The sequence below is a fragment of the Loxodonta africana genome, chromosome 22 (genome assembly GCF_030014295.1).
Source record: "Loxodonta africana isolate mLoxAfr1 chromosome 22, mLoxAfr1.hap2, whole genome shotgun sequence".
NCBI lineage: Eukaryota > Metazoa > Chordata > Mammalia > Proboscidea > Elephantidae > Loxodonta > Loxodonta africana.
Window position 1 is genome coordinate 32,726,602 of NC_087363.1, and position 19,139 is coordinate 32,745,740.

Here is a 19,139-nt window from a genome sequence, read left to right on the forward strand (position 1 = left end):
TTCTCCACTTCTTCTAGTGAAGGCAGGACTAACCAGCCAGCTTTATTATACTTGCCAATTTGACAAAAAGGTTGAAAGATATCAAGCACACAATCACCCAGAGACTTGTCCCTCATAAATATTTGATTCAATGGTCGTGATATTTTTGTGTATCTTTTTTGCCACATCATGCCATGGATTAATAGTGCCCTCTTTACTACTGGAATTACAAGCATTAGTGCCTTTAAATCTAATGAGACTTGAAAGCCAGTTCAGAAAATTCATCCTTAAGATTTTGTTCCTCTAGAACCACTTTTGGTACCAAATGTCTTAGTCTGGGCTCTCTAGAGGTGCACAACCAGTGAAGGACATATATAAATTTATATAGAGAGATCTACTTTCAGAAAATGGCTCACGCAATTGTGGGGGCTGGCAAGTCCCAAATCCATGGTTCAGGCAGCCGGCTGAAGGCTTCTGCTGGTTCACATGGTTGCAGGGGCTAATGAAACCAAAATCTGCAGATCAGGGGACAGGCTGGAGGCCTCTGGTGGCTCACTAGGTTGCAGGGGCTTTCAAATTCAAAATCTTCAGGCCAGGCAGCAGCCTGAAGATTTCTTCAGACTCACGTCTCAAGAACCAGAGTTCAGGGCATGAGAAGAGTGCAGGGTCTAGAGAGAGAGGAACATCATTTATATGCTGAAGGCAGGCCACACCCTCAAGGAAACTCCTTTTTCAACTGGTTGGTTGCTTGCATCAGATCACAAAGCAGAAGGTGAGCACACAGTGTCTGCCAAATCACTGAGAATCATAGTATAGCCACGTCGACGCATAACATTAATCATCACAGAAGGGAACAACACTAATGAAGTTCATAATAAAGTAACGTAAAGTTCGATTGCCAGACACTGAATCAGCTGAGAGGCTGACAAACTTAATGCAGGACTGTAGAGGGGCACGAAACCCTCACACCTCATCATAGGAAGTCTGTTGGTCATTATCTAAAATTGATAGTATATTGTAATGCAGCAGGGAGCAGCTCTCCTGGGCTCACATTCAGGGGAGGGAACAGAGAATAACCACCCTGTACAGGGACTACAATGTAGCCATTATAATGCACTATAATGCAGATTGACAGGAAAAGAGCTAGAGACTATTAAAAAAAAAAAGAGAGAGAGAGACTATAGTGTTGTCTAAAATGCCAAGTGTAGAAAAACACCTGCGGGATGATTCTATGAACGAAGGATGTGTTCCCTCCCACCTGTTGGGGAGAGCCTGGGGGAGAAGAGCACGGTTGCCCACTTTTTACCACCTTCATGTTTATTGTTGGGATTTTTTACATCCACGATGCAGTCGCACATTATCTTTTTTTTTCCAAACAGTATTTTCAAGTCTGTCAGTCTATGGCTGGGTTTGAAGTTGGTTCAAATTGAGGTCGATTAAGGTTTATAGTAGGTTTAGGGGTGCTCTGATTAGAGTCAGAAAATGAGGGGTTGGAGTTGAGAATGGGGTTTTGTGGTACAATGGATTTTGTGTGGCTTTTCTCAACATGGTTTTGTAATTCCCACCCAGGAGATTAGGCAGGACTGTGTATAGGTTAATTGTGGTCCATCAAAGGGATTGATCAATTCTTCCATCCTGCTGGGCTTGAAATGAGCCACCCCAGGGGCGGGAAAGAGAGAACTATACCACCACCAAGGAAGAACAACCTGGAGCCAGCACTTCCTTTGGACGCAGGAAACCCATGCAAAGAAGCTCCTGGACCCAGGAGACACAGATGGAGCTGTAACACTGAAGACGGTGAGATCCAGCGCAGACTGGTCAGCAGGAGACAGTGTGCTGGACTTCCTGGCCCAAGGAGTGAGAAAACTGAGTGCCTTTGGGCAGAGAGGCCAAGGGCTACGCAGAGGCATGCCTCTGAGCACAGCTGGGAAGCAGCTGTCCTAATGCAAGAACTGTATTGGGAGGGTTCCTGAGCCTGAATTGTAACTCTTCCTTCCCAAATAAAACCTATAATCCTGAGTATGGTCAGTGAGTTCTGTGCTGCCTTTGCAATAATTATTGAACCCAGTAGAGAAGTAGAGAGTGCCATGGGAGGGAAAGTTGGTGTCAGAATTGGTAAAGATGGTGGAGAGAGCCGCAATCCAAGGAAGGTGCCTTCGGGGTGACCAGTGGGACACTGTGGCTAGGGTGGAGGCAGTCTATGCACCTGTGGCCGCGCTCAACGCGGGCCCCTCCAAGACACTTTGTGCGCGACGCGCCCACCGCGGAGTCCCGCGAGCAAGCAGGGCACCTCGAGGACACCGACCGCGGGCGCGCGCGTGGCCAAGGTCGGGACCGGCCTGTTTGCGCAGTCTAGCTTGACGTAGGCCCATAGCGTCTTTTCAACTTGTTTACACGCCTGCGTCACCGGGAACCTTTCACCACTGCCTGGGACAAAAGGTCCCTCTTTTGTAAGTCCCCTTTGGGTAGAAAGGGCACTCACCAGGGCCAGATATTCAGGCTGGTGAAGGGCGACACCTCGTGGCGGATGTGGACAGGGCGCCTGGCTGCTATCCCTTGAGGGCAGCTCCCTCCAGCAATGCACCCTCCCATGTATCTGCCCGTTGCCTCCCCCCACCGTCCAGCTAAACCATACTCACCCATACATCCACCTGTTCATACCAGACATCCGCCCAGTCATCCACCCACTGATTTTCCCATCATCCATCCACACACCCATAGAACATCTGCCGATTGCTCCATTTGTCCATCCAGCCACCCACTCACCCATCCATGCATAACTCAGCCATACAAACATTCTCCGTTACTCATTTACCCATCTCTCATCCGCACAGGGGGATTCTCATCTTTCATGTCACTATCCATCCACCATGCATTCTCTCAGTTTAAAAAAAATGCTTAGTGAGCAGCTTCTACCTGTGAGGCACTGTGCAAAGGTGGGATTCAACAGGAGACATACCCGTGAGAGGCCAACGTCCTCTAGAGAGATCGCTGCTTTGAAAGGACAGTGCAGGGCACAATAAGGACGCAGAGGCCCAGACTTGCAGGCCCAGGGAAGGCCTGACTAAGATGCCCTGGTAGCGGAGATTCAGGGAAGCACTGGGAATGAGCGGTAAGGAGGAGGGAGGCGGGTAAGGGGCAGTTTTCTGGCAGAGGGCTCAACGGAGGCGAGGGCCTGGGAGCCAGGTCAGCTTACAACAGAGGGTGTGGAGGGAGCCAGGAAAGAGAGGCCCCATCCCGCCAGGGCTTGCCAGCTGCCAGCGAGCCCGGACTTGGCCCTAGGGGCAGGGAGTGACACGCAGGGGTCTCTTTTACTTTTGAACTATTCTACTACTCAAGTAATACATTTCTACAACTTCACTGTAAAATTTAAAGACCAACAGAGAAAAAATGTCATTGCTGTTAGTTGCCATGGAGTTGGCTCCAACTCATGATCTTATACACAACAAGACGAACTGTTGCCCAGTCTTGTGCCATCTTCATGATCACTGATTGGTACACTCCACTCCATTGGTCCAGCCACTGTGTATTTTGAGTGCCTTCCAACCTAAAGGGCTCGTCCTCCAGCACTATATCAGACAATATTCTTTTCTGATCTATAGAGGTTACACTGACCAATTTTCAGAAGTAGATTACCAGGCCTTTCTTACTTGGTCTGGAAGCTCTGCTGAAACCTGTCCACCGTGGTATTTGAAATACCCTACTGGTATTTGATATACAAGTGGCATAGCTTCCAGCATCACAGTGACATGTAAGCCACCACAGTACAACAAACTGACAGAGGAGATGTGGAGGAAAAAAATAATTATCCATAATCGTATCGCCCAGAGACAAGATGTGCACATATGAAGTGTGTATGCATATATGAAGATTTCCCTGCGCATCCGTGAAAAAGCCCGCTTGGTACCTCTCGGTGCTGCACAGTGCTAGGAGATGGAAGTGAGCAGGATACGCAGTCCCTGCCTCGGTGGCTTACAGACAATCCAAGTGTGGTCACTGTTGTGAAGTGGGGGTGCTATGGATATGGTAGACCCTATTGGTAGCCAAGCCAAATTTACCCAAATCCTCCACCTCCTTCCTAACACAACCTGATGCTGTCCTGGCACCCCATATGCTCCAAACCAAAAAACACCAAACCCATTGCTGAGTTGATTCTGACTCATGACGACTGGAAAAGGCAGAGTAGAACTGCCCCATAGGGTTTCCAAGACTGTAAATCTTTAGGGAAGCAGACTGCTGCATCTTTCTCCCCAGGAGTGAGCTGATGGCTTTGAACCATCGATCTTTTGGTTAACAGATGAGCGCTTAACCACTGAGCCACCGGGGCTCTTTCCATAAGCTCCAGGGGTAGGTTTTCCCACACAGGTCCCATCCTCCATGCCAGAGATTGGTTTAGGCTTGCATGAAAAATATTTTTGGCTAAGAAGACATGACAAAAAGTGTTCTAAGGGGTCTTTCATTATGTGAGAGGATATTTCTTTATTATTTAATCAATTCTAGTAACGGCAGTGGTTTTTTTTTTTTTTTAGTGGAGTTTTTGTTCGTTTGTTTTGTGGTAGAAATCTGCATAACAAAACATGCACCACCTCAACAATTTCCACATGTACAATTCAGTAACGTTGATCACATTCTTCAAGTCATGAAGCCATTCTCGCTATCCTTTTCCAAATCTAGTATTCTGTTTCTTGCAGCCAAATGCAACCTAAATGATGTCAGGAGCTATTGTTGAGACCTACTGTGTTCTCCTGGGCTCCTGAAGCACAGTCACACCTTCCCACGGGACAAAGGCCTGCAGCTCAAATGGAGGGAATGTGTCTGAATTTGACACTCTAGCCTCAGCCTCCTCAGCACCATGGCCCATCCATCTTGCCCTCTTCCTCCTGCATTTGTATTCTCTTCTCTTTCCCTCTCTTTCCTCCCTCTTCTTTTGCCTTCTCCCTCCCTCTCTTTCATTTCCTCTATAACCTTAAGCCCAGTCTAGCCTCAGCTCCTCTTCATGGCTGACACAGTCCCCTTAACCACTTGGGAACTCCCCGCAAGACCATGGAGACTTGGCACTGGAGCACCCCTTGTGACCCAGACCGATGCTGATGTGACCTCCCACCCAGGATGCTGGGTCCCCCAAGCCTTGGAGGTCTTACTTCTGAACACACCGTTGGCATTGAATCTGGGCTGTGATGGCCTGTTCTCCACCAGAGCTGCAAAAAAGAACTTTATCATTTCCCCCCAGTCCCTTAGAAGGTCACCACCAGCCCAACTCATGAGGGAGCAAGCTTGGGCCATAGCCAAGACCCTTGAAAGGGTCCTCCACATGCACTGTCAACTCTCCCTTATCATCTATTCATATACCCGCTCCCTCCCCTTCCAGTATTTCCTGAAATTGCCCTACCAAGACCACCAGTGGTCTCCTATTTCACAAATCCAATCTCTTTCTTATTTGGCCACTCGAGAGCATTTGGCAATGTGGATCACTTTTCTTCTTTTTAACATCTTTGTTGAGATACAATTCACATACCAACAATTCACCCATTTAATGTGTGTTTAGTATATTCGGAGTTGTGCAACCATCGCCATAATCTAAATTTAGAACATTTTTACCACATCAAAGAAAAGCCCCATATCCACTGGCAGTCACTGCCCATATCCCACCAATCCCTGCGACCTTCAGCCCTGTTGTCGTTGTTAGGCGCCTTCAAGTCGGTTCTGACTCATAGCGACCCTATGCACAACAGAACGAAACACTGCCCCGTCCTGCACCATCCTCACAATTGTTGCTATGCTTGAGCCCACTGTTGCAGCAACTGTGTCAATCCATCTACTTGAGGGTCTTCCTCTTTTTCGCTGACCCTCTATTTTACCAAGCATGCAGTCCTTCTCCAGGGACTGATCCCTCCTGATAACATGTCCAAAGTATGTGAGGCATAGTCTCACCATCCTTGCTTCTAAGCAGCATTCTGGTTGTACTTCTTCCAAGACAGATTTGTTCATTTTTTTGGCAGTCCATGTTATATTCAATATTCTTCGCCAACACCACAATTCAAAGGCATCAATTCTTCTTCGGTCTTCCATATTTACTGTGCAGCTTTCACATGCATATGAAGCGACTGAAAACAGTCTTCAAGGTGATATCTTTGCTTTTCAACACTTTAAAGAGGTCTTCTGCAGCCGATTTACCCAATGCAATGCGTCTTTCGATTTCTTGACTGCTGCTTCCATGGGTGTTGATTGTGGATCCAAGTAAAACGAAATCCTTCACAGCCTCCATCTTTTCTCTGTTAATCATGATGTTGCTTATTGGCCCAGTTGTGAGGATTTTTGTTTTCTTTATGTTGAGGTGTAATCCATACCGAGGGCTGTGGTCTTTAATTTTCATCAGTAAGTGCTTCAAGTCCTCTTCACTTTCAGCATGCAAGATTGTGTCATCTGCATAATACAGGTTGTTAATGAGTCTTCCTCCAATCCTGTCTCTATAGGTCTCACTATTCTCAACATTTTATAAAAATGAAATCATTCTGTATGTGTTTCTTCCACTCAGCGTATTGTTTTCAAAGTTCATCCATGTTGTAACATGTATCAGTATTTCATTCCTTTTTATGGCTGAATGACATTCCATTGTATGTATATAATACATTTTGTTCATACATTCATCAGTTAATGGATATTAGGTTGTTTCTACTTTTTGGATATTATGAATAACACTGCTATGAATATTTATGAACAAGTTTTTGTGTGGTCCATTTCTCTCGGATAGATGCTTAGGAGTAGAATTACTTTGTCATGTGGTAATATTATGTGTAACAGTTTGAGGACCTGCAAGACTATTTATCCACAGTGGTTGCACCATTTTATATTCTTACCAGCAATTTATGAGGGCTCTAATTTCTCCACATCCTCTACAATACTTGTTATTATTTCTCTTTTTTACTATAGCTATCCTAATGGGTAGGAGTGAAGTCTTATCTCATTACGGTTTTGGCTTGCATTTTCCTGATGACTAGTGATGTCAAGAATCTTTTCATGTGCTTATGGGCCATTTGTATATCTCCTTTGGAGAACTGTCTATTCAGATTCTCCACACACTTTTTAATTGGATTATATGTCTTTATTATTGAGTTGTAGAGTTCAATATATATTCTAGATACAAGTCCTTTAACAGATACATGATTTGCAAATATTCCATTCTTTTCACTTTCTTGATGGTATTCTGTGCAGCACAAACATTTTTAATTTTGATGAAGTTCAGTTTATCTATTTTTTTTCTTTTGTCACTTGTGCTTTTGGTGTCATACCTAAGAAACCATTGCTTAACTCAAGGTCACCAAGATTTACTCCTAAGTTTTCTTCTAAGAGTTTTAGAGTAGCTCTTTACTTAGGTCTATGATCCATTTTTAATTTTGCATGTGGTGTGAGGTAGGGGTCTGTCTTAATTATCTAGTGCTACTATAACAGAAATACCACAAGTGGATAGCTTTAACAAACAGAAGTTTATTCTCTCATAGTCTAGTAGGCTAAAAGTCCAAATTCAGGGTTCCACCTCCAGGGGAAGGCTTTCTTTCGGCTCTGGAGGAAGGTCCTCATCATCAATATTCTCTTGGTCTAGGAACTTCTCCATGCAGAAATCTTGAGTCCAAAGGATGTACTCTGCTCCCCACGCTGCTTTCTTGGTGATATGACGTCCCCATGTCTCCTGACCACTTCTCTCTTTTATATCTCAAAAGGGATTGGCTTAAGACAAAATCTAATCTTGTAGATTGAGTCCTGTCTCATTAATATAACTGCCATTAATCCCATCCCATTAACATCACAGAGATAGGATTTACAACACATAGGAAAATCACATCAGATGACAAAATGGTGGACAATCACACAATACTGGGAATCATGGCCTAGCCAAATTGATACACGTATTTTGGGGAGACAAATTCAATCTATGATAGGGTCCAGCTTCATTCTTTTGCATGCGGAAATCCAGTTGTTGTCCCACCACCATTTGTTGAAGAGACTATTCTTCCCCCCATTGAATGGTCTTGGCAACCCACCTTTCTTTTAAAAACTGTTCTTTTGACTTCTAAAGAACAAATTTTCCTTAGTTTCTTCCTGCCTATTTGTTACTTCTTTCCCTCTCTTCTTTGAGGCCCCTCTTCCTCTTTAGGCTCTCCTGTCTTCTTCCTTCAAGCTCTCCCCAGGGCATTCTCTTAACATCGACCTCACTTCTAAGACAGAGAAGCCAGATCTCTCTCCCTGGCCCATCCTTTCTCTTCCTGGGTCTTCAGACCCACACCTGCACCTGGCCCTGGGCATCTGCTCTTGGGCATGTTCCATGGGCACCTCAGACTCAGCACTTCTAGAATGGACCTCAACCCTGTCTCCACACTCGCTCTCTGGGTCAGGACAGATCCTCATCCTCGGGAAGCAGATACCAAGACAGAAATAGAAACCATCTGCTGTCTTTGTTGTTGTTGTTGTTAAGCGCCATCGAGTTGGTTCCAACTCATAGTGACCCTATGTTCAACAGGATGAAACATTGCCTGGTCCTTCGCCATCCTCATGATCATTGTTATGCTTGAGCTCATTGTTGCAGCACCAAGCATGATGTCCTTCTCCAGGGACTGATCTCTCCTGATAACACGTCCAAAGTATATGAGATGAAGTCTTGCCATCCTCGCTTCTAAGAAGCATTCTGCTGGACCTTTTCCAAGACAGAGTTGTTCATTCTTCACCAACACCATAACTCAAAGACATCAATTCTTCTTTAGTCTTCCTTATTCATTGTGCAGTTTTCACATGCATATGAGATGACTGAAAACACCATGGCTTGGGTCAGGTGCACTTTAGTCCTTAAAGTGACATCTTTGCTTTTTAACACCTTGAAGAGGTCTTTCACAGCAGATTTGATAAATGCAATGTATTATTGGATTTCTTGACAGTTACTTCGTGGGTGTTGATTGTGGATCCAAGTAAAATGAAATCCTTCACAACTTCAATCCTCTAGGAATGACAAAGAAGGGGATTTGACACAGGGAATTGGCTACACAATCAATGGAGATAGATAGCTAGATGCCAAAAGAAGAATGGTGAAGCCATCAGAAATCAGCAAGAGCAGAGCTTCAGTCTGAGATGGGAGGTGGTATTGCCAAAGTCTAGGAGCCAGAGGAGCCACAGTCACTGATGTCACAGCAAGGAAGTTATGGGATAAATACCCTGGCACCTCCATTCTCTTGCCCTACCATCTTCCACTGGTGCCTCCCATTGGCTGAACTTACTCAGCCACCAGAGATAGGCTGGGGCTAGACCATTTAGGACTTTAAGTGACAATGTAAAGAGCCTGGCCTCTATCTCAAGGGTGATGGGGAGCTACTTGTCTATTCAGTGTATTTATTCATAGCGGCTGTAACACACACACAGAGCAGACCTGGTACCCCTGGCCACAACAGCTGGGAGGCCTGGGCATCTAAACTTGTCCCTGCTCTTTGTCACGTCCTCCCCTCCCCTCTTCGTATCATCACTTTGTGTCTTCATTAAAGGTTCCCTTCACCCTCTAAAAAAAAAAAAAAATTTTTTTTTTCTTTTTTTTTTTCCACCCTCTAGAGAGGTGGTTCCCGAACTGGAGAGTCGAATCACCAGAAGGGCTTGCTACAGCACAGACCCGGGGCCCCACCCCCAGAGTTTCTGATTCTGGGCTGGGGATCGAGACTGTACTTTTCTCAGCATTTCTGATGCTCCGGTCCTGGGGCCACACTTTGAGAACCACCTCTCTAGAAATGAGGTCCACTCCACAGGAAGGGGCTCCACATGCATCCCAAGGGCCCCGCCCTCGGGAAATTAATGAATCAGGAAATGAAAGGAAAAGAGCCAGAGCCCTAGCCAAGACGGAATAGTGAATGCCAAGGAAGCAAACTTCTGCTCCCCCACTGGATCCTGCTGTCCCTTCTGCTATCTCACAGGAGTCCCCGAGTTAGGGCAAAAAAATCCCCAAGGTTCTGAGCCATAGTGACCCTATTGGACAGAGACATATTTCTCCTGTGAAGAGGTTGGTGCACCTCCGACCTTTTGGTTAGCAGCCACTCGCTTAGCCACTGCACCACCAGGGCTCCTCCCGAGTTGGGGCAGCAGGACTTTTCTCCCTCTCCTAACCGGGAACCCGCCGCAAGCCGGCTCCGCGCCGGGAGCACCCCTCCCCCATGTGGCCGGGCCTTTGTGGCCTTTGTGACGTCATGATCCCGTCAGGGGACAATGGTTGCCATGGCGACGTAAACCAAGGGCTGGAGCGTGTAGAGCAAGGAACGGTGGCACGGAGGCTTTGGAGCTAGTCGGGGCGCGCGCCGTAGGTGGGTACGTGCGGCAAGTGGGTGCGCGCGGCAGGTGGGTTCGCTGGGCCGCAGTGCGCGTGGGGCCGATTTGGACCGCTCCGGGCGCTCCTCGCAGGGCCCCTTGGCAAGGCGCCCCGCCCTTCTTTACAGCTCTACTACCCATCTAGCCCTTCCTCCATCCCTAGGTCCAGGGTTAAATGGCCAGAGGGCGAGTGCTGGGCAAGTTGGGGGTGTGGAGCGGTGGCCTGGCTAACCCGAGGCTCTCTGGTGCCTGGGAGGCAACGTGGTCGGAAGGAAGAAAACCTTAGAGTCAGGGAACCTTGGGCTGGAATCCCGGCTCCTGCCTTTCCGGCTCTGTGACTTCTTGCGGTTGCTGCACCTCTCTGAATCTCTGCTTCCCTGCTGCTTCTGCAAAACGGAAAACTATTCAATGAACAGTTATGGAGCGCTAAGTTTGATGGGCGCAGCCGCTACAAATCAGAAAAGACTCTGCTCTCCTGGAGCTCACATGCTACGGGGAAATATCAATAAACTGCTGTTTTAAAGTGATCAGTCAGACAGTGGTGTTTGCAGAGAAGAAAATAAAGTGAGGTCACATGGGGGTGGGGAGAAAGAAGCCACTCTGCAAGGGGTGGGAGAGGGAGTCCTCTTTGAAGCCCCGCCCCCAACTGGGGGTGGGAAATGTTTTTGGCAGAGGATACCCCAAATGCAAAGGCCCTGACGCAGACCAGGGTTGAAGTGTTCTAGAAACAGATAGATTGGACACCCAGAGCAAAACCCAGGAAGGGAGCGTGACGGGAGTGGAGATGGGAAAGGCGGTCCCCACACGGTAAGACCTCAGGAAATGTCCCTGTTGTCGGCCACCCTGGGGCTGGCTGACTTGGGCTGTGACCCACCCCGCTCAAGCACTATGTCGCTCCCCAGGTCCGCATCTCCTTTAGCCGAGATCAAGCTTTGCTGCAACCCACTGGTCCTCAGCCAGGATGTCCAAGACAGTGGACACTGTGGTCCCCAAGAAGATGAGCCCTGAGAGTAAGTTCTGGCTGGACTGGGCCCATAGGTGGGGGCAACTCGATCAAAGATGAAAGATAGCCTTGAGACCTGGGACAGTGGAGTCTAGACTTAGGCAGGAGAGTTAGGCTGGTTCTAAAGTCAGGCCATGAGACAGAAACCACAGAGTTGCCCAGTTCCCTTGAGAGGCTCTGAGGAAAGTGCCAGAGGAGGCTGCCTCTCAGCCTCCTCCAGCCCTGTGTACCTGGCAGGCAGACAGACAGTCAGCTGGCACCAGGCCCTGGTTATGTGACCTATCCTTGTGCTGAGCGGCTGGGTGGGCAGAATGGGCACTACCACCCACCTGTCCATCTGGGTGTTCTTAATTTCCTTCATTTTTTTTTAAAGTTTAATTTGTTTTTGAATAGGTACAGTATTCCTGTGGTTCAAAATTCCAAAGAGTATTCTGCCCTCCCACTCTTATAACCCCCACCCTGTCCCCAGACACCCAGTGTCCCCTCCTTGAGGCAGCTAACATCACCTCCTGCTGTCCCTCCAAGTGTGCTCTGCACACATACAAGCAAAGACGCACAGATGGTTTTTTCCTTTTCCCTCACTAACAGCCACACAACAAAAACACTTGGGCATCTCACTTTTTTCATTTAACCGATACATTGTGCAGCTTGATGTTTATCAATACATAAAGAATTTCCTTACAGAACCCACCAGGTGCTCCTTGGAAACTTTATGGGACAGTTCTACTCCATCCTATAGGGTCCTTATGAGTTGGAGTCAACTCAATGGCAACGGATTTGGTTTGGTTTTTGGTTCTGTGTTTTTGAGCAGAATAGCCTGTTAACCCATCGCTGTCGAGTCGATTCCAACTCATAGGGACCCGACTCATAGCAATCCTATAGGACAGGGTAGAACTGTCCCATAGAGTTTCCAAGGAGCACCTGGTGGATTTGAACTGCCAACCTTTTGATCAGCAGCCATAGCATTTAACCACTATGCCACCAGGGTTTCCTTGAGCACAATAGGAATCCCTTAGTCTGAATGTATCATAATTTATTTAACAGGTCCACTGTAAAAGGTCATTTAGCTTGTTTCAAAACTTGTGCTAATAAAAACACTTGTTGTCTCTCTCACTCTCACTCTTTGGTCCACAGTAAATTGAAAAATGAAGAAACGTTGAAACAGGGCTACAAAAAAGAAAAATACTGCAACTTTGAAATGTTTACAAATAACAAATTTAACTCTTGTAACACACACACAAAACAATGGGAGATCATTGTGCTATCCCAAGATAATCGAAGGATTTATAGAACACATTGATGCCTTCATATACAAAAGACATGTTGTCCCCTGTGGAGGTAGAAGAGCCCCAGTTTGGGTGGATAGCTTCCCTGGGAGACAGCATGTAGACAGGAGCCCATTGAGCTGAGTGGCACGGCTCAGGCCCAGGGTCCCACTAGACTGTGCCTTTCTGAGGAGTACAGGCTTGTGGGCACAGACGACCAGACAGACCTAGCAGTTGGCCAGGTAACATCGCCTGGGCTGGGGTGCATGGGCAAGGGGCTCAAGCCAGGAGGACTGCTGTGCCCAGCATCCTGGGGTCAGCAGGGGGCAGAGGGAGGAACCAGGAAGACTGAGTGACAGAGAAGGAGAGATTGGAGATGCTGAGCTCCAAGCCTGGTCCAGGTGTCTACGTGGGGTACCCGGCCAATTGTTTGGTTGTGGCTAAGAGCTGACATGCTTTCAGGCCCCCATTGTTCCTTGGCTGTGTCATCTGGCTGAGTCACATCACCTCTCTGAGCCTCAGCTTCCTCATCCTATTCCCTACAGCTATGTGAGATTAATGAGAAAACACATGTCAAAGACTCCACAAGGTACATGGTGCATGTTAAATGCTCTATAAATGGTAGCCATGTTGATACTGTTATTCCTATTTCTGTTACTGCTTTTGTTACCACCGCCCTTGCCTGGCATAGGCTGGTCTCCACATGTCTGAAGCCTGAGTTGGAAGTTGAAAGGAGAGACATGCTGAGAGATTAAGGAACAAAGGGAGGGCCAGGGTCAGGGGCTGAGGCAGGGACCCATCAGAAGGACACGCTCACATGATGACCTGTCATGTTTTACTCCATCATCCTAAAGACCTTTGTGCCTACATAAGCCGTTGCCATCAAGTCGATTCCGACTCACAACGACACTATATAAAAAAAAAAAAAAAACAACTATATAGTACCTAAAAAATATCTTGGGGAAAGTACTCGGGGAAGTAGCTTTTTCTACTTCCCTTTCAGGGTCTGAGACTCCCCCCTCCCTTACCCCTGAGGGTCAACAACCCATACCCCTGACAACTGGGAGCTTCCTTCTCCTCCTTCGCACCCTTTCCCACCTCTGCACTGCACACCATGTCTGTCCTTTAGGATGCAGCCCCAGCCCAGGTCCTCCAGGAAATCCTCCTGGCCCCATCACATCCTCGTCATACCCTGCCTCAAGTCCTCTTCTCACTTTTTCCTCAGCAGACCAGTGGCTCCTGGGGCAGTGCCTGGGTCCCCCTGCCTACATACAGCATCTGTGCTCAGGGGGTGCCTGCTGAGAGTACCATGGACTCAGGGGCTGGGTTGCAAGAGTTCAGAGCTTGTTCTTTCCTGCATAGACCTTTATTAAGGGCCAGCTATGTGCTGACCATCTGTTCTAGGCACTAGGTCCCACGGATGACTAAAACCAATGCAGTTCCTTCCCCGTAGGGTTACATTCTGGTAAGGAAGGCAAACATTGGAAAATAAACAACCAATCTGTATTGATGAAGGCCAATAAATGATATAAAGGAAAATAACTAGAAGTTTTGAGCAAGTGTGGAGGGAGTGATTTAGATGAGAGATGCAGTTAGGTAAGACTTCCCTGAGCAGGTGATCTCTGAGTATCAAGGACCATCCTGAAGGATGAGTAGGAGCTAACAAGGCAAAGAGTGGGGGAAGGGCATTCTGGGCCATGGGAGCAACCTGGACAAAACGGAGAATGAGCTTGGAGTATTCAAGGAAGAGACAGAAGGCCAATGTAGACCACACTGGGTAGGGCCTTGCAAGCCACAGGGAGGATTATTGAATTCTACTCACGATGGGGAGAGTTTTCAGCAGGGAGATTGCCCAGTTTCTGCTATTATGACTAGGGACGCCATTCCCTAAGACATGGGCAAAGAGGCGAGTTTGCCCACCACCTCCCTCAAGACTATGGGAAGGGCCCTTCCCCTGGGGTAGAGCGAGGGAGGAGAGAGGACACTTGATAGGACACCTTGGACAAGGCCAGAGAGTAGACTTCGAGGCATCCTACCTCTGGCCCCTATACCCTTTGTCCCCACTCCAATGCAGAGCCAGTTCCAGGGAGACTGGCCTGCAGCTGAGACTTCTCATGGTACTTCTGAAAGCCAGGTCAGAACCTGGCCCTGAGGTAGGAGTGGGAGGTTGTTCATCCATTAAAGGGGATGAATTTATTTCCCAAGAACTCAGGCTATGGGCACCACAGTCCCAGGGAGAACAGACCTCTGGCAAGGACACCTAAGCGGCAGGCACTTAGCACCTCAAGTCCACATTCCCACCCTGGGAGACCAGAGGAGGACACGGGACCAAAGAGACATCTTACACAGAGATCACCAGGCTTACCCTGCCATTTTTTACTCTGTGTGCGAGGTGGGAGATGAACACATATGCTGCCCTATGGGATTTAGTTTTAAAATTAAGAAATGCTCAAAAGATAGAGAAGGAAAAAATATTCCCTAACTTATTCTATGAAACAAACATAACCCTGATACCAAAGTCAGACAAAGACATCACGAGAAAAGAAAATGACAGACCAATAACTCTTATGAATATAGATGCAAAAAATCCTCAACAAAATACTAGCTAACAGAATCCAACAGAATATTAAAAGAGCCATACACCATGGCTGTATAGTATGCTTTAAAATCAGGAAGTGTGAGTCCTCCTAATTTGTTCTTCTCTTTCAACGATGTTTTAGCTATTTGGGTCCTCTTGCCATTCCATATAAAGTTGAAGATTGCTTTTCCTATTTCTGTAAAGAAGGCTGTTGGAATTTTTTTTTAAATCATTTTTATTGAGCTTTAAGTGAACGTTTACAAATCAAGTCAGTCTGTCACATATAAGCTTATATACACCTTACTCCATACTCCCACTTACTCTCCCCCTAATGAGTCAGCCCGCTCCCTCCTTCCAGTCTCTTCTTTCGTGACAATTTTGCCAGTATCTAACCCTCTCTACCCTCCTGTCTCCCCTCCGGACAGGAGATGCCAACACAGTCTCAAGTGTCCACCTGATAAAAGTAGCTCACTCTTCATCAGCATCTCTCTCCGACCCGTTGTCCAGTCCCTTCCATGTCTGATGAGTTGTCTTCGGGAATGGTTCCTGTCCTGGGCCAATAGAAGGTTTGGGGACCATAACAACTGGAATTCTTCTAGTCTCAGTCAGACCATTAAGTCTGGTCATGTTATGAGAATTTGGGGTCTGCGTCTCACTGTTCTCCTGCTCCCTCAGGGGTTCTCTGTTGTGTTCCCTGTCAGGGCAGTCATCTATTGTGGCCGGGCACCATCTAGTTCTTCTGGTCTCAGGATGATGTAAGTCTCTGGTTCATGTGGCCCTTTCGTCTCTTGGGCTCATAGTTATCATGTGACCTTGGTGTTCTTCATTCTCCTTTGATCCAGGTGGGTTGAGACCAATTGATGCATCTTAGATGGCCGCTTGTTAGCATTTAAGACCCCAGATGCCACATTTCAAAGTGGGATGCAGAATGTCTTCGTAATAGAATTATTTTACCAATTGACTTAGAAGTCCCCTTAAGCCATAGTCCCCAAACCCCCGCCCTTGCTCCGCTGATCTTTGAAGCATTCAGTTTATCCTGGAAACTTCTTTGCTTTTGGTCCAGTCCAGTTGAGCTGACTTTCCGTGTATTGAGTATTGTCCTTCCCTTCACCTAAAGTAGCTCTTATCTACTAACTAATCAGTAAATAACCCTCTCCCACCCTCCCTCCCTCTCCCCCTCATAACCACAAAAATATGTGTTCTTCTCAGTTTATACTATTTCTCAAGATCTTAAAATAGTGGTCTTATACAATATTTGTCCTTTTGCCTCTGACTAATTTCACTCAGCATAATGCCTTCCAGGTTCCTCCATGTTACGAAATGTTTCACAGATTCGTCACTGTTCTTTATCGATGCGTAGTATTCGTTGTGTGAATATACCACAATTTATTTAGCCATTCATCTATTGATGGACACCTTGGTTGCTTCCAGCTTTTTGCTATTGTAAACAGTGCTGCAATAAACATGGGCGTGCATGTATCTGTTCATGTAAAGGCTCTTATTTCTCTAGGGTATATTCCTAGGAGTGGGATTTCTGGGTTGTATGGTAGTTCTATTTCTAACTTTTTAAGAAAACGCCAGGTAGATTTCCAAAGTGTTTGTACCATTTTACATTCCCACCAGCAGTGTATAAGAGTTCCAATCTCTCCGCAGTCTCTCCAACATTTATTATTTTGTGTTTTTCGGATTAATGCCAACCTTGTTGGAATGAGATGGAATCTCATCGTAGTTTTAATTTGCATTTCTCTAATGGCTAATGATCGAGAGCATTTTCTCATGTATCTGTTAGCTGCCTGAATATCTTCTTTAGTGAAGTGCGTGTTCATATCCTTTGCTCACTTCTTGATTGGGTTGTTTGTCTTTTTGTGGTTGAGTTTTAACAGAATCATATAGATTTTAGAGATCAGGCGCAGGTCGGAGATGTCATAGCTGAAAATTCTTTCCCAGTCTGTAGGTGGTCTTTTTAGTCTTTTGGTGAAGTCTTTAGATGAGCATAGGTGTTTGATTTTTAGGAGCTCCCAGTTATCTGGTTTCTCTTCGTCATTTTTGGTAATGTTTTGTATTCTGTTTATGCCTTGTATTAGGGCTCCTAACGTTGTCCCTATTTTTTCTTCCATGATCTTTATCGTTTTAGTCTTTATGTTTAGGTCTTTGATCCACTTGGAGTTAGTTTTTGTGCATGGTGTGAAGTATGGGTCCAGTTTCATTTTTTTGCAAATGGATATCCAGTTATGCCGGCACCATTTGTTAAAAAGACTATCTTTTCTCCAAGTAACTGACACTGACCCTTTGTCAAATATCAGCTGCTCATATGTGGATGGATTTATATCTGGGTTCTCAATTCTGTTCCATTGGTCTATGTGCCTGTTGTTGTACCAGTACCAGGCTGTTTTGACTACTGTGGCGGTATAATAGGTTCTAAAATCAGGTAGAGTGAGGCCTCCCACTTTCTTCTTCTTTTTAAGTATTTTTTTTTTTTACTTATCCGGGGCTTCTTTCCCTTCCATACGAAGTTGGTGATTTGTTTCTCCATCACATAAAAAATGACATTGGAATTTGGATCGGAAGTGCATTGTATGTATAGATGGCTTTTGGTAGAATAGACATTTTTACTATGTTAAGTCTTCCTATCCATGAGCAAGGTATGTTTTTCCACTTAGGTAGGTCCTTTTTAGTTTCTTGTAGTAGTACTTTGTAGTTTTCTTTGTATAGGTCTTTTACATCTTTGGTAAGATTTATTCCTAAGTATTTTGTCTTCTTGGGGGCTACTGTGAATGGTATTGATTTGGTGATTTCCTCTTTGATGTTCTTTTTGTTGATGTAGAGGAATCCAAGTGATTTTTGTATGTTTATCTTATAACCTGAGACTCTGCCAAACTCTTCTATTAGTTTCAGTAGTTTTCTGGAGGATTCCTTAGGGTTTTCTGTGTATAAGATCATGTCATCTGCAAATAGAGATAATTTTACTTCCTCCTTGCCAATCTGGATGCCCTTTATTTCTTCGTCTAGCCTAATTGCTCTGGCTAGGACCTCTAGCACAATGTTGAATAAGAGCAGTGTTAAAGGGCATCCTTGTCTGGTTCCCGTTCTCAAGGGAAATGCTTTCAGGCTCTCTCCATTTAGAGTGATGTTGGCTGTTGGCTTTGTACAGATGCCCTTTATTATGTTGAGGAATTTTCCTTCAATTCCTATTTTGCTGAGAGTTTTTATCATGAATGGGTGTTGGACTTTGTCAAATGCCTTTTCTGCATCAATTGATAAGATCATGTGGTTTTTGTCTTTTGTTTTATTTATATGGTGGATTACATTAATGGTTTTTGTAATATTAAACCAGCCTTGCATACCTGGTATAAATCCCACTTGATCATGGTGGATTATTTTTTTGATATGTTGTTGAATTCTATTGGCTAGAATTTTGTTGAGGATTTTTGTGTCTATGTTCATGAGGGATACAGGTCTGTAATTTTCTTTTTTTTTCCTGTCTTTACCTGGTTTTGGTGTCAGGGATATGGTGGCTTCATAGAATGAGTTAGGTAGTATTCCATCATTTTCTACGCTTTGAAATACCTTTAGTAGTAGTCGTGTTACCTCTCCTCTGAAAGTTTGGTAGAACTCTGCAGTAAAGCCGTCCGGGCCAGGGCTTTTTTTTTTTGGGAGTTTTTTGATTACCGTTTCAATCTCTTTTTTTGTTATGGGTCTACTTAGTTGTTCTACTTCTGATTGTGTTGGTTTAGGTAGGTAGTGTTTTTCTAGGAATTCACCCATTTCTTCTAGGTTTGCAAATTTGTTAGAGCACAATTTTTCATAATAATCTGATATGATTCTTTTAATTTCAGTTGGGTCTGTTGTGATGTGGCCCATCTCATTTCTTATTCGGGTTATTTGTTTCCTTTCCTGTATTTCTTTAGTCAGTCTGGCCAATGGTTTATCAATTTTGTTAATTTTTTCAAAGAACCAGCTTTTGGCTTTGTTAATTGTTTCA

The 19,139-nt window shown here is 45.6% G+C and overlaps 1 protein-coding gene across 1 annotated transcript in view; it reads left to right on the forward strand.

Moving 5' to 3' along the window:
- The first annotated feature begins 2,179 nt into the window (after window positions 1-2,179).
- Window positions 2,180-19,139, forward strand: part of CFAP100 (cilia and flagella associated protein 100) — a 58,365-nt gene continuing 41,405 nt past the window's right edge. The window contains exon 1 of the mRNA XM_023548132.2: window positions 2,180-2,320. Within this exon, the coding sequence (XP_023403900.1) occupies window positions 2,180-2,320 (141 nt within the window). The remainder of the gene's footprint in view (window positions 2,321-19,139) is intronic.